Genomic DNA, 15,104 nt, shown 5'->3' on the forward strand with positions numbered 1-15,104 from the left:
TTTAGCCTGTGGATGTGATGGGGTATCTCAGTTGGCTTTCGAATGTTGAGCCAGCCTATCATCTTAGGGTAAATCCTACTTGGTCATGGTGCATAATTTTTTTCCACACTGTTGAATTTAATTTCTTCTTATTTTGTTAAACATTATTGCGTCTGTGTTAATGAAAGTCCCTATCCTTTCTCTTCTTCCCTTCCCCAACTCTTTTTTTTTTTTTTTTCAGTCTGTATGTTTGTTTAGGGTATTTCAGGTTTCGTAGAGTAAGTAAGTATTCTCTTTCTACACTCTGAAAGAGATTGTAGAGAATTGGTATAGTATCTTCCTTAAATGTTATTTTAGCGTTCTCTAGTGAATGCATCTTGGCCTTGTGCTTTGTCTTTCTGTTTTGGAAGGTTATTAATTATTGACTTAATTTCTTTGAAAGATATTCAGGTTGTTTATTATTGCGTGGGTTTGGTAAAGTATGTCTTCCAAAGAATTGTTCTGTTTTATTAGTTTATTAAATTGGTGGGCAGAGGTGATAACGAGTATATAGTATTTCTATATAAGAGAAATACTAAAGAAATACGGTATTTCTTTATTCATTTCATGATCATGATACTATATTGATAATCCTCTCTGATTTCTAATATTAGTAATTTTTGTTCTCTTTTTTGTTTTTTCCTAAGTTAGTCTGGCTAAATGTATAACTTTTTGTTGATTTTTTTTCCCCAGAGAACCACTTTTGATTTCTTTGATTTTCTCTAATGATTGTTTTCAGTTTCATTGATTTCTGATCTACCTTTTATTATTTCTTGACTTTTACTTACTTTGGGTTTGTTTTCTTCTTTTTATAGTTTCCTAAGATGTGGAAGCATAGATTATTGATTTTAGATTTTCCTTCCTAACATATGTACTAAGTGTTATGTTTCCCTTTAAGTGCAGCTTTCACTGTTGTCCACAGATTTTGCTTAGGTATGTTTTCATTTTCATTTACTTCCAGATGTTTTTTTAATTCTTCCTTTCTTTTTGGATCCATGTGTTTCGAAGTGTGTTTATTCTCCAAACCGTTGGAATTCTCCAGCTGGATTTCTGTTAATGATTTCTGTTTTAATTCTCTTGTGGATTGAATGGAGACATTGTATGATTTCGATTTTTTTTTTTTTTTTAATCTGTTAAGGTGTGCTTTATGGCTCAGAATGTGGTTGATCTTGGCGGATATTTCATGTGAGCTTAGGAAGGAATATTCTGCTCTTACTGGATGAAGTACTCTGTAGATGTCCATTATATCCAGTTGCTTGATGGTGTTGAGCTCATCTATATCTTACTGATTTTTTTTATTCTGCGGGACCTCGCCATTTCTGATAGAATGGTGTCAAGTGTTCTAATGCGGTATTGAGTCATGTGTTTCTCCTTCCAGTATTATCATTTTTTTGTTGTCTGTTGTTAGATAAATACACCTTAAGGTTGTTATCTCCTAATGGAGAATTGTTCCCTTTATCATTATGTAATACCTTTCTTTATCCCTAACTTTTGTTTGCTTTGACATCTGCTCTGTATGAAAATTAATATAGCTGCCTCTGCTTTCTTATTAGTGTTAGCATAGTATATTTGTCTTCATTTGTTTACTATCAATCTATATTAACTTTTGTATTTAAAGTGGGTTTCTTATAGAACAATATATACTTGGATGTTGTTTTTTTTGATCCACGTTGGCAATTGTTACCTTTTAATTGGTACATTTAGGCTATTGATGTTCAAAGTGATTATTGGTACAGTTGGCTTAAAAAATTTTTTAACTTAAAGTTAGAACTTTTCCTTTGTTTTTGAGATCACATAAATGTGTTCTATTTACATGTGTATAAAAGTACTTTACCCTTGGCTGTCCTGGAATCTGATGTTCTTTTGAAGGTTGACTTTTTTATGTTTATAAGTTGTTTTAAATTGAAGCTATCTTATATTCAGATCCTTTGAATTCATTTAGGAGTTTCTTCCCCCAGTGAATGAGTTACTGAAAATAAGGGAGTTAGAGAACTAAAGTAAAAATGAACTATCTATGGGAATAGAAAGGTGAGGAGGGAGTTCCTCTTGTGGCACAGTGGAAACGAATCTGACTAGTATCCATGAGGATTTGGGGTTTGATCCCCAGCCTCACTCTGTGGGTTGGGGATCTGGTCTTGCTGTGAGCTGTGATGTAGGTCTCAGACGTGGCTCAGATCCCACATGGCTGTGTCTCTGGCTCTGGCTCTGGCTAGCAGCTGTAGTTGCGATTCGATCCCTAGCCTAGAACTTCTATATGCTGTGGGTGTGGCCCTAAAAAGCAAAAAGAAAAATAAAGGAAGAAAGAAAGGTGAGGAATATGCTTATATACATCTCAAAGATTTGAGAAGGCCATCTTCTCTGGGAACTCATTCCCAGGCAATAAGGTCAGTTAACTCGTATATGAAAACTTCCCCCTTTTTGTGAGCCCTGGATTAAATATGATCTTTGTATTTTGGGAAGCCAATTAAGTATTGAGGTCTGAAAACTTAGTCGTTGGATATGATTTATACATTTTAGTTTTGTATGCTATACTTGTTCTATAGCCCTTGAGAACTTGTATGTGATAAATTGTGTTATGATTATCTCTTCCTGAAAAAATTATCATACATAGAAGATAACAGGGCTCTGCTTTATTATGCTTTGTACATCAACAAAGCTTGCTCTGGTAATTAATTGGAAGGAAAAGTGAACCAACTTGATAGTGTTCAATAATCCAGAAGTATTATAGCAATTCTTAATATTGATGCTTTTTATAATTTTTTTGTTTTCTTAAGAGCAAAGGATAAGAAAACCTTTGCACACATAAAACAGGATAAACAATTATCAGTACACCTATTTGTGTACTATATTTGCTTCTGTTTTCTTAGAAGGAACAGGAAGTAGTGACTAGCATAGTCTCTTATATAAAGTAAACGATCAGAAAGTAAATAATTTTTTAGTGAATCAATTAAATGTGTGAAAAAAGTGGGGACCATCTTAAGAATTGAAATGTGATTAGCATTTACAGTAGAAAGCTAACTTGAGTGTTAATAAGCTTTTTTTTTTTTTTTTTTTTTTTTTTTTTTTTTTTAAGGCCTTACCTACAGCATATGGAAATTCCCAGGCTAGGGGTTGAATTGGAGCTGCACCTGCCAGCGTCCACCACAGTCACAGCAATGCCAGATCTGAGTCACATCTGCAACCCACATTGCAGCTCATGGCAATGCCAGATCCTTACAGATCCTTAACTCAGCGAGGCCAGAGTTCAAACCCACGTCCTCATAAATGCTAGTCGGCATTTTGTTACTGCTGAGCCGCAATGGGAACTCACTTAAGCTTTTAAATCTGGAGGATTCTATGGAAATTTTTTGCATTTTTTTCCCTTGAGAATAGTATGATTGGAGTTCCCGTTGTGGCTCAGTGGTTAATGAACCCGACTAGTATCCATGAGAATGTGGATTCAATCCCTGGCCTTGCTCAGTGGGTTAACGATCTGGCATTGCTGTGAGTCATGGTATTGGTCGCAGATGCGGCTTGGATCCCGTATTGCTGTTGCTGTGGTGTAGGCCAGTGGCTGTAGCTCCAATTCAACCCCTAGCCTAGGAACATCCGTATGCTGTGGGTGTGGCCCTGAAAAGACAAAAGACCCCCCCCCCCCAATAAAGAATAGTATGATTGGTATGTAGTCTTTCCTTTCAGTATCTCATTGATTTTGACCAGCCATAAGTAGTTTGATGATGATAGTTATAAAGACTGTATACAAAATACTCTTCAACAGCAGTTTCCTCATTTATTTTCTTGGATTTTGAGTAGAAACAACAATACAATTAGTAAAGACTGATAATATGGTAATAGTTTATTTTAATCTAAAGTATAATATACAGAAAAAATTAGTTTTTCATCAAATACCTGATGTGTTTTCTCTACAGTATAGGTTTTCAGAGTTTCTGACAATTTTCTTTCCAGCTATTTCTGTGACTCAGGGCCAGAATCTCTTCATGTCCTTTTTCCTACCTCACTTCCTGTCTATATTTAGAAGGGTGGGAGTTACCGTTGTGGCGCAGTGGTTAACGAATCCGTCTAGGAACCATGAGGTTTCGGGTTCGATCCCTGGCCTTGCTCAGTGGGTTAAGGATCTGGCATTGCCGTGAGCTGTGGTGTAGGTCGCAGACGTGGCTTGGATCCCGCGTTGCTGTGGCTCTGGCGTAGGCTGGTAGCAACAGCTCCAATTGGATCCTTAGCCTGGGAACCTCCATATGCCACAGGAGCGGCCCCAGAAAAGCAAAAAGACAAAAAAAAAATTGGAGTTCCCGTTGTGGCGCAGTGGTTAACGAATCTGACTAGGAACCATGAGGTTGCGGGTTCGGTCCCTGCCCTTGCTCTGTGGGTTAAGGATCTGGCGTTGCCGTGAGCTGTGGTGTAAGTTGCAGACGCGGCTTGGATCCCGCGTTGCTGTGGCTCTGGCGTAGGCCGGTGGCTACAGCTCTGATTCGACCCCTAGCCTGGGAACCTCCATATGCCGAGGGAGCAGCCCAAAGAAATAGCAAAAAAAAAATATATATATATATATTTAGAAGGGTAAGAGTCTTCAGCATTGTGGCATAAGGGGAGATGGGAATTATGAGACAAAACTACATTTTTAGTTTAAAGTAGAAGAGGAGTGACCTGATTTGACTAATATAGAAATCAAGGGTCAGAGTTGATACAGGAAATCCTTTTTTGCTAATTCTGTAATTAGTAATATTGCCTACATTTACTTTTGATTAGTTTTCCTGTGAAAGAATAATTTTAGAAATTATTTTTAGATGCGAACCAGAAACCAGTTTATTTAATTACCACACTGGATAACACAATGGAAGATTTATTAACACTGGAATATGTGAAGGCAAGTATTTTGATTTATGTGCTTGCTATGATAAGCATACTGTTGAAATATTAAAATCAAGTTTTATAAGTTTAGAAATATTCAGTTTAATCTTCATTCTAATGTGATCTTTATAACTCCTAAAACTTTAAGGATTTTTTGATTTGTCATCTTCTATTAGATATTTGTGATTTACAAACACTTAATATAGGAAGATAATAAGCAGCCCATATTCTAAAAGAAATGACCTACGGTTTGGCTCCCTCCATCAGGATTATCAACAAACTTTTCAAATTTGATGGAATTTATTGTGGTATAGGATACAAGATAAAGCTTTTATTTGATTTCCCACCATTGTCTGAAGTTACCTAATATTCCTGCTATCAATGACTCCATTACTTTCGTATATTGATTTATGATAACCATTTATTCATTAAGTTTTTTTTTTTTTTTTTTTTTTTGGCTTTTTGCCATTTCTTGGGCCACTCCTGTGGCATGTGAAGGTTCCCAGGCTAGGGGTCGAATTGGAGCTGTAGCCACCGGTCTATGCCACAGCCGCAGCAACACAAGATCCGAGCCATGTCTGCAACCTATACCACAGCTCTCACGGCAACGCTGGATCCCTAACCCACTGAGCAAGGCCAGGGACCGAACCCACAACCTCATGGTTCCTAGTTGGATTCTTTAACCACTGAGCCATGATGGGAACTCCAATCATTAAGTTTTTATGTGTACTGTGGCCTACATATGATTTAGTCCTTATTTTTCTTGACCTATTTTTATGTAAATGCCACACGATTTTATTAATTATAAATTATTATTCTTTATAATAAGAATAATGCTGAATGAGCATATATCACTTATTAGACCATTTTTACTATTATTGATATAGATATGTTAGCAGTTTTGTTGTTTATGAATTAAAAAGCTTTTATATTATAAAAGTGTTCCAAATCTAAAGATAACACAGGATATTTGATATTTCGTAGACAATTCTGTCAAAATTTTAACATATAGGAAGATTTAAAAAGCACCTTACAGAATTATTGATGACTAAATAATTGTCCTCCACCTCTGATAATATCTAAATTTCCACTCTTGATAATAAGCAAAATAGTATGTAACATTGAATACTATGTGCCACAGAAATCTGTACTTATTACCAAATTTCTTTTGTTCTGGTGAAGGAGTTAAGTAATTATATATATATATAACTAGTTGGAAAAATTATATAAATGTATTAGGACCATTGTGCAATTGTATATACATATGTCTTCCTGTGATAATCTAACAGATGTGTTTTTTTCACTTGGTATAGGCTGAAAAGAATTTACCTGACTTGAAAAGTACCTATAATAATGTTATGCAACTGATTAAGGTATATGTGAATGGTAATTTATTTTATTGTTATGGAAATAAATAATATATTCGTTAATAACTGTATCATCATATACTACTATAAATTAATACCTTATAATTATTAATAAATACAATTACTTTGTAATTATATTTCTATATTTTTAAGAAAATTAGTGTGAAAATTATTTTATAGCTAGAACTATAAGATCCTTCAGGATAAAAATTGAATATTATAGGTTATATCCTTTATACCTCATAGAAAACAGAACAGGCAAACAAATACTTGTTGTATTACTAAAATCAGCTTTGTTCTTTAGGTGAATTTTTCCTCCTTGGATATTCATTTACATACTGAAGCATTGCTGAATACAATAAATTATTTTAATAATATCCTTCCACATTTGGAGGAAAAATCAGCGCCAGTGCATGTTGCAGAGACTGAAGACAAAGGAGAGGTTATTAGAAAAATACGTATGTTTCTTTAATATTCAACTTCAAGTTTTTACCAATTAGATCATAAATTTTGGCTCGTGCTTTATTAACTTTTAATATTGGCTTCAGAATTCTATTGCCTAGATTAATACCTAGAAACATTCATTATATGCTAGGTTAATTATAAAAAATAATAGTAAAGTGATTACTGCTGAAGAAAAAGTGGCTTTTATTTATCTTATTCATTTTAGTTGAAGATTATACAGTAGAAGTATTTAGTGTTGATTAAAATTCATGCATTTAATATTATTTTAGATTAGAAAAATAGAACTAACAAAACTTGAATGATAGCGTATATTTTAATTAGAGTTTCCTTTTTTAAGTAGTCAAAAGTTGCTAGTTTGATAATGACAGGCATTGCCTTGTAATCATTGATTTGCAAAAGATTTGTGATTTTTATGACTTCTTAGTTTCAAATGCTATTTTTGTCTAGGAACTATTTTGATTTTGTCTCTGCTTTTGTTTGGCTTTGTTTTCATTGGATTTGATTATTTTTTAGAATTCCTGACTTACTAGGAAATGTATTGCATGCTTTCGGTTTAAATTGCAAATCAAGTTTTCCTTTAGTATTATCATTATTTATTGTGATATTTCAATTAATTTTAAGTAGAGTAAGGTAACTATTAAAAGTTTTTTGTTTTACAACTTGACTTTCTTTTTGCAGCTTTAAAACTATCTAAGAATGAAGATGTTATTACCTTGCAGATTTTAGCAGAATTATCATGTTTACAGATTTTTATTCAAGATCAGAAACGTAACATTTCAGAAATTAAGATTGAAGGTAATGAGATTTGAGAAAAAGTAAATTCAGAACTACTAAATGAAGGAAAAGGAATTTACTCATTTTTTTTATTCCCTTAGGGCTTGATTCTGAGATGATTATGAGGCCTTCAGTGACTGAAATAAATGCAAAGCTAAGAAATATAGTTGTTCTGGATTCTGATATAACAGCTGTATACAAAAAGGTATGAATTTGTTTCTCTTAACATTATTAAATATAATTGTCCTTTAAATTGGTTATAAGCGTAAATTAAATAATTGTCAAATTTTAGTAGTGTGTCTTATTGTGTCCATGAGTTTTGAAGTTAGGCATAATTGGATTGTCAGAAATTAAATCTTTTAAAGATCTGGAGTATATAATTTTTTTTTTTTTTTTGTCTTTTTGCCTTTTCTAGGGCCACTCCCACGGCATATGGAGATTCCCAGGCTAGGGGTCGAATCGGAGCTGTAGCCACTGGCCTACGCCAGAGCCACAGCAATGAGGGATCCGAACCACGTCTGCAACCTACACCACAGCTCACAGCAATGCCAGATCCCTAACCCACTGAACAACGTAAGGGATCGAACCCGCAACCTCATGTTTCCTAGTTGGATTCGTTAACCACTGAGCCACGACAGGAACTCCTAGAGTATATAATTTGGTGTTTTCAATTTGTGCCTTTCTTACCACTAATAAAATTGCACACTTTTCATATATTTAGACACTATTTATGTTTGCTATTCTTTGAAATGCCTGTTAGTTTAGCTCAGGTGCTAAACTGTTTCTGTAAAAAGCCTGATTTAAGTGTCAGGCTTTGTGGGTCATGCAGTTTTTGTTGCAACCATTCAACTCTGCTGTTGTATGAAAGCAGTCACAGATAAAGTGTAAGTGAGTGATTTAGCTGTGTTCCAATAAAATTTTATTTTATGGGTAATAAAATGTAGACTTCATTTAATTTGTGTATGTCATAAAATATTGCTCTTATTTAGGTATTTTTTAAATTACTTAAAAGTATGAAAACCATTATTACCTAATCCTACTTTTTGTAGTTTGCTGACCCCTGGTTTAATTTATCAGTTTTAGAGGAAGAAATGTTTTTTTTTTCTTAGTGGTTTGTAGGAAATCATTTAATATTTTATACTTTATTCCTTGCTTAGTTTATATGTTTAAAATAGTTACAGATTGGTTATGATGTCTTTTTTTTGGGGGGGGGAGTGGTCTTTTTGTCTTTTTAGGGCCACACTCGTGGCATATGGAGGTTCCCAGGCTAGGGGTCCAGTTGTAGCTGTAGCCACCAGCTTATACCACAGCCATAGCAACTTGGGATCTGAACTGTGTCTGTAACCTACACCACAGCTCATGGCAAATGCCAACTCCTTAACCCACTGATTGAGGCCAGGGATCAAACCCATGTCCTCATGGATGCTTGTCGGGTTTGTTAACTGCTGAGCCATGATGGGAACTCCTGGTTATGAGGTCTTTTGATGAACAGAAGTTATTAATTTTAATGAAGTTGAGTTTATCCTTCTCCTTCTTGGTTTGAGAATTTTATGTCTTACAAATTATTCCATTCCTTAAATTCATAAAGCTATTCCTTTATCTGGCCCTCTGTAAGTTATATAGTTTTGCTTTTCACTTTTAGATCTTTGATCTTACTTAGAATTGATTTTTTTAAATGGTTGAGGCTGAAGTCCAATTTCACTTTTTCCCCCACACTGTATTGTTTTTTCCTAGTATCATTTATTCAGATAGCTATCCTTATTTTACTTGTCGGTACTACCATATCTATTGAATATTAAGTGTAGATATTCTGGTCTGTTCTATTCCATTGGCTTACTTATGCTTGAATCAGTACCAAAGATACATATTGTCCTTACTTGGTGCTGGATACTGTTCTAAATGCTTTATAAATGTTGGAGTTCCCATCGTGGCACAGTAGAAACGAATCCGACTAGGAACCATAAGGTTGAGGGTTTGGTTCCTGGCCTTACTTAGTGGGTTAAGGGTCTGTTGTTGCCGTGAGTTGTGGTGTGGCTGTGGCATAAGCCAGTGGCTACAGCTCCAATTGGACCCCTGCCTGAGAACCTCCATGTGCTGTGGGTGCAGCCCTAAAAAGACAAATAAATAAATAAATAAATAAAAATATAGTAACACCATATACTTTTTTTTTCATTTGTCTTTTATTTCTGACTTCAGTTATTAAGAGAGTCTCTAGTGCATGTATGTTACTGCAAATGGCATTATTTTGTCCTTTTTATGGCTGAGTGGTATTCCATTGTATATAAGTGCCACAGTTTCTTAATCCATTCATCTGCTGATGGACATATAGTTTGTTTGCTTCTGTTGGCTATTGTGAATAGTGCTGCAATGAACATAGAGGTGTGTGTATCTTTTTGAATTAATGTTTTGTCCGGATATATGCCCAGAAGTGGGTTGCTGGATCATAAGGTATTTCTATATTTAGTTTGCTGAGGAACCTCCATACTGTTTTCCACAGGGATTGTACTAATTTACATTTCCACCAACAGTGTAGGAGAGTTCCCTTTTTTCCATACCCTCTCCAGCATTTATTTGTAGACTTGTTAATTATGGTCATCCTGACCTATGTGAGTGGTATTTCATTGTAGTGTTGATTCACATTTCTCTAATAGAGATGTTGAGCATCTTTTCATGTGCCTCGTGGCTAATCATATGTCTTGTGATTTTTTTTTCTTATTAAAAAAATGTTGTCAACCTACTAACTTAATTTCATGGCCCATAAAGGGAGCTGCCACTACCAATTAGAAAATCCTTGCAGTGTAGATTCTCTCTCTCTTTTTTTAGTAAGGCAATTAAGTGTTCATTTAAAGAGAAAGGAGAGAGAAGATATGTGTGGAGAAAGCACAGGCAGGGGTGGGATGAGGTTGGGGGAAGGGGTGGGGGGTGAGAGAGAAAGAGACAAAGAGCAAGTGAAGAAGAGAGCAACACATGCTTTGGAGGTCATTTAAATCACTTGTATGGGGTAGTCATGCTGGGCTTCCTTTGGCCAGTCATCTTGCTTCTTCTGGCTTTGGCCTGACTCAGGGCCCTGCCCTCGGGATGGATTCTAGTACAGGGGTCTCTGGGAAGTTGACAGGATTTACTATGGTCTGGTACCCTTCTTTTCTCTGACTCCGAGGAACCTTTCTGCAACTTCATGGTTATGGAGGTCTCCTTGACCTCAAGAATGAGAAATAGATGATCTATATCTTTTATCCAAGGAGGATGCAGCTTTTATCTTTCAGTTATCTGTCCACAGAGAAAGGGACCCATCTATCTCCTGCTTCAATTCCCCCCTTAGAGATGTGAATCCCAATAAATCTTTATTGGGAAGATGAATGGCGGCAGTCTATCCTATGTAGCTTCTTCAGGCTGGCATGGGGCTTGCAGACCCTACCTAATTGGGGCCACACCCTACCCCTTATCTTATTAAGGGGTCCCAAGGTGACTTCTGCTGTTTTTCAGGCAGGATCTGTTTTGAGGCGTGGCTGGAATCCCTGCATCTCTTATCCTCTTAAGAAGACTGTAATCTGGAAGAGACAAACTTAACAAGCAGATTAAAAAGTCCAAAGATCAGTAAAAGAACGATTATTACTAGGGATCCAAGCAGGGTTAAGAACCAGGGGTAATGTTTGGTAATATTTTTGATTATAGTCCAGTTAGAGTCAGTGCTTGGGTTACACTGTCCAAGAAATGGAACCACTTGGCATGATTGTATTTTTTTTGTCCCATCTGTTAGTCCCTTGTTACTGATGTAAATGTAACAGACGCAGTTAAAATAGTTGGAGGAGTGACAATCTGAATGTTTATAGATAAAATGGATCTCATTCCTTTTTAGAATAAGTATGAATCCCAGTCTGGACCTAGCACTTCCAGGAGACTTACAGTCAGGTGCCCAGTTGTGTATTTTATCTAAGTAAGTTTTAAGGTTTGATGTGGTATTAACATAAACAATAAGAGTGATTTGTCATTATACATGTATCTCTTTAATGTATAAGAGGAGACCTTGAAAATGCAAGGTTGCAGCTGCCAGCTGATACTGCATTGAGAACGCCTGGTGGCATCAAGTCTGACGCAGTGCATAAACCTTAAGTTCTTAGCAGTACAAGGGCTCGTCTACAATTACACCAATAATGTTTCCTAGAATTATGTTGGGTGTCTGAACCATAGCTACTCCATTCTGCCTTTCAATTTCACTTCTGTCCTTAAAAGGGCCAGAGCAGGTGTCACTGTTAATGATTTTAGTGCTTTTCTAGGTATGAGAAGATGCAAGAATCAGGGCTCATAAAAATCCTTATGTGAAAACATAACTGTTTGAAGGCCTGTTCTGCCAGTTATTTGGTTTTTGTTTTTTTTTCAGAGCACAGTTTCTTATTTCTTAGATCTACCCTGAACTCTTTTTAGGGAGTGTTGAAGTTGAGCAGTTTGAGCTGCTTAGGATTTAATCCTCGTAGAGGCAGATAGCAAGTGCCAGTCTCCAGTTCACAGGGCTCCCCCATGGTCATAAACTTGACCATAGTTTTTGGGAGGCATTTCATAACCATTTCATCCCACAGTGCTGGGAATGCTCGTTCCCAGGTCTGGTGAAGATTTCATTGTCAGGCTACTCGGTGTGCTATTAGTGGACTAGGCCTTAATAACAGTAACCAAAAGTCTCTTGACCACTTGTCTTATCTAGTCTTTTATGGTCCAGGAAAATATTCCTTCTTGTTTCTTCTCATATCTAGAGTTATACTATCACCATCATCGATGTTGAATGGAACTGTATATCATCACTTTATCAAAGGCTCAGTTACACATTTGGCAATGCAAAAAATAATTTTGTAAAAAACCAGTTAATAAAAATAATAATAGCTAGCAGTATCCATAAAGTCATAAATTAAGTCAAGAGTTTTCACCAAGTGCAGCCTAGTATATCCCTCTTCAGCTCAGTCTGTTCCTCATGTTTAAGGAAATTATACACTGGCTTTGTCTATTCAGCGTAATTTTCTAGTGTTGCTAGGCTGGTTATCCCTAGATGATTTAATTGTTCCCAACATAAGGGAGCCTTTAAATTTAAATCACCATAGCCTGGGAAAGTTATTATATCCCTTGGCCGAAGTCTTACTTGTTGCTGATTGAACTTGAGTAACATTACAAAAAAAAATTTATGGCCAAGACTAGAGCAGGTATATAAATTGGCCAGGTGAGGGGAATCCCACCTTGTTAATAGTGGCCTGAACAGAATTATGATTTTTTTCCCTAGAATAAATTCCCAAAGGGCCAACTAATAAGAGCCTTAGAGGGGAGAAACCCACCAAAGTAAAGAAGTACTAGATATAGGTGATGGACCACAAACACAACAATTGGATTGGTTTTAAAAATTCACATAGGATCGTGCCTAATGATGGAAAAACATTTGATTCTTGTGTAAAATAAAACAAATAACCGTAAATAACCATACAGGTCAGGTCTGGCAATCTTGGGATAGCTGTTTCCCGTTGGTGCAGTCTTTTATCCTGTTTTTTTCTTTTTTCTTTCTTTCTTTTTTCTTATTAGAGCCTTGTTTTAAGGTGAGTATGGAGTCAGTCTTGCTCTCTCTAGACCAGTCTAATGCAAGGCCCTTCTTGAATGCCTGGATTTCGACACCAAGAAATGTTCTCTGGTGACTGTTGAGTGAGAATGCCAAACTCTAACCACTTGATGTAGGTCCCCAGAACTTTGTCCCTTTGGAGAAAAAAATACGGCAAAGAGACTGAGGATAGTGAGGCAATCAAAAGAGGAAAGAGAAAGATGGGTGTGGAGAAAGCACCGGCAAGGTTTATTAAGAGATAAGATAGATGGGGAGAAAGCACAGATAGAGGTGGTGCATGGAGGGGTGGCGTGGAGGGGGAAGAGAGAGAGACAGAGCAGGATAGGAAGAGAGCATAGTGTAGATTCTAATAAAGGATTTAGAATATTCGTCTTATTTGTAGTAGGCTTGAATACTTTTAAGAAGATTTTCCAAATATGGAAGTATGTTTTATTTTATTTGTTGCTGCTTTTTTTTTGTACTTAAGACATATCATTTGAAAGTGGATTTTGACAATTGAATTCTTTCTTTAAGGCTGTTTATATTACTGGAAAAGAAGTTTTCAGCTTCAAAATGGTTTCTTACATGGGTGCAACTGCTGGTTCTGCATACACCAATATGAATGTGTTTGACAGTCAAGTTAATTTAACTGTTGGTTGCATTGAAGTGGTTTTTGTCACAAAATTTCTATATTCTATGTTGGTAAGTATGTTATACAGTTTTTTATTCTAATTGTTTACTGTGTATCAGGCTTAGATGAAAAATTCCATGCTTAAGATATCCTAGGTGTAATTTATCATGACTGAGATGAATAGTGTATCGTTTATATATCATTTTCACATGGGAATGTTCTAGTTAATTGAAATAAGTATTTTATAAATACGTACATTATATATCATATATATGTTATATATATTAATTGAATTCTTTATTTTATACGTGATTGATTTAAGTACTTTAACTGATTTCCAACTCTAATTAAAAATACTAAATATACAGTTGAAGCTTGGTTTGGTTTCAGGTAGTCTTTAAGAAAATTATATTTTCTTTATTTTTTTTTTCTTCTTTAGAGCCACACCTATGGCATATGGAAGTTCCCAGGCTAGGGGCTGAATTGGAGCTGCAGCTGCCAGCCTATGCCACAGCCATAGCAATGCCAGGTCCAAGTCTCATCTGTGACCTACACCGGAGCTCATGGCAACGCTGGATCCTTAACCTACTCAGCGAGGCCAGGGATCAAACCCGCAGCCTAATGATACTATTTGGGTTCTTAACCCGCTAAGCCACAATGGGAACTCTGGAAATTATATTTTCTTTTCTCTCTCTCTTTTTTTTTTTTGTCTTTTTAGGGCCACACACACGGTATGTGGAGGTTCCCAGGCTAGGGGACAAGTCAGACTGCAGTTGTCAGCCTGCACTACAGCCACAGCAGTGCCAGACCCTCAACCCAACTGAGTGAGGCCAGGGAGGGAACCTGCATCCTCGTGGCTGCTAGCCAGATTTAGTTTCTTCTGAGCCACGTGGGAACTCGGAAGATTATATTTTCTGTTGCATTGTAATCCTATGAACATCTGGGGCTTTTAGGGATTTAGATTTACTCTCTGTTTGACACTTAGGTATTTGAGATCCATTTCTGCTTTTCATAGTTTTTATTCATGTGTTTTCCCCTTGCTGTCAGCTGGTATAGTTACCTGTGAGTGTTGTACCTGTCTCTGTGATTTCACTATTAATTCTTTTAAGATGCTTTAACTAAATTTTGGTATATAAACTAATTAGTTTATTCTAAATAAATAATGTTGCTGTTTTTGTGATCTTCATAGTAACTAAGGTTATCAGTTTTTCCTTTACCATAACAAATTTTTTGTGCATTAAAAAAAACAGTAAACATGAAAGTATTTCTTTAATTTTTTCTAATTTCCTTCTGTAACTCAGAAGTATTATATCCCTGAACCCTGTTGTGATAGCCTTATAATCAAAAATTACTGCAAACAAAATTTTTACCCATATATAGGCATTTTTATGGTATTCATTGTTTTTTTCTACAACTCAGGAATTAGAAAACT

General features: G+C 35.9%; 1 protein-coding gene across 4 annotated transcripts in view; it reads left to right on the forward strand.

The window, feature by feature from the left end:
• VPS13A (vacuolar protein sorting 13 homolog A) overlaps positions 1–15,104 on the forward strand; it is a 261,965-nt gene that overhangs the window by 105,063 nt on the left and 141,798 nt on the right. For all 4 annotated transcript variants that reach the window (XR_014822948.1, XM_021065108.2, XM_084988047.1 and 1 more), the window contains exons 27-32: positions 4,803–4,882; positions 6,180–6,239; positions 6,538–6,691; positions 7,377–7,493; positions 7,574–7,677; positions 13,576–13,743. Coding sequence is in view for 3 of the 4 variants with exons in the window: in XM_021065108.2 (XP_020920767.2) it covers positions 4,803–4,882; positions 6,180–6,239; positions 6,538–6,691; positions 7,377–7,493; positions 7,574–7,677; positions 13,576–13,743 (683 nt within the window). In the remaining variant the exon portion in view is untranslated. The remainder of the gene's footprint in view (positions 1–4,802; positions 4,883–6,179; positions 6,240–6,537; positions 6,692–7,376; positions 7,494–7,573; positions 7,678–13,575; positions 13,744–15,104) is intronic.

The sequence above is a fragment of the Sus scrofa genome, chromosome 1 (genome assembly GCF_054392235.1).
Source record: "Sus scrofa isolate SSC_HxYL_T2T_F1_AM1 chromosome 1, Sscrofa_HxYL_maternal_Yorkshire_Landrace_v2.0, whole genome shotgun sequence".
Taxonomy (NCBI): domain Eukaryota; kingdom Metazoa; phylum Chordata; class Mammalia; order Artiodactyla; family Suidae; genus Sus; species Sus scrofa.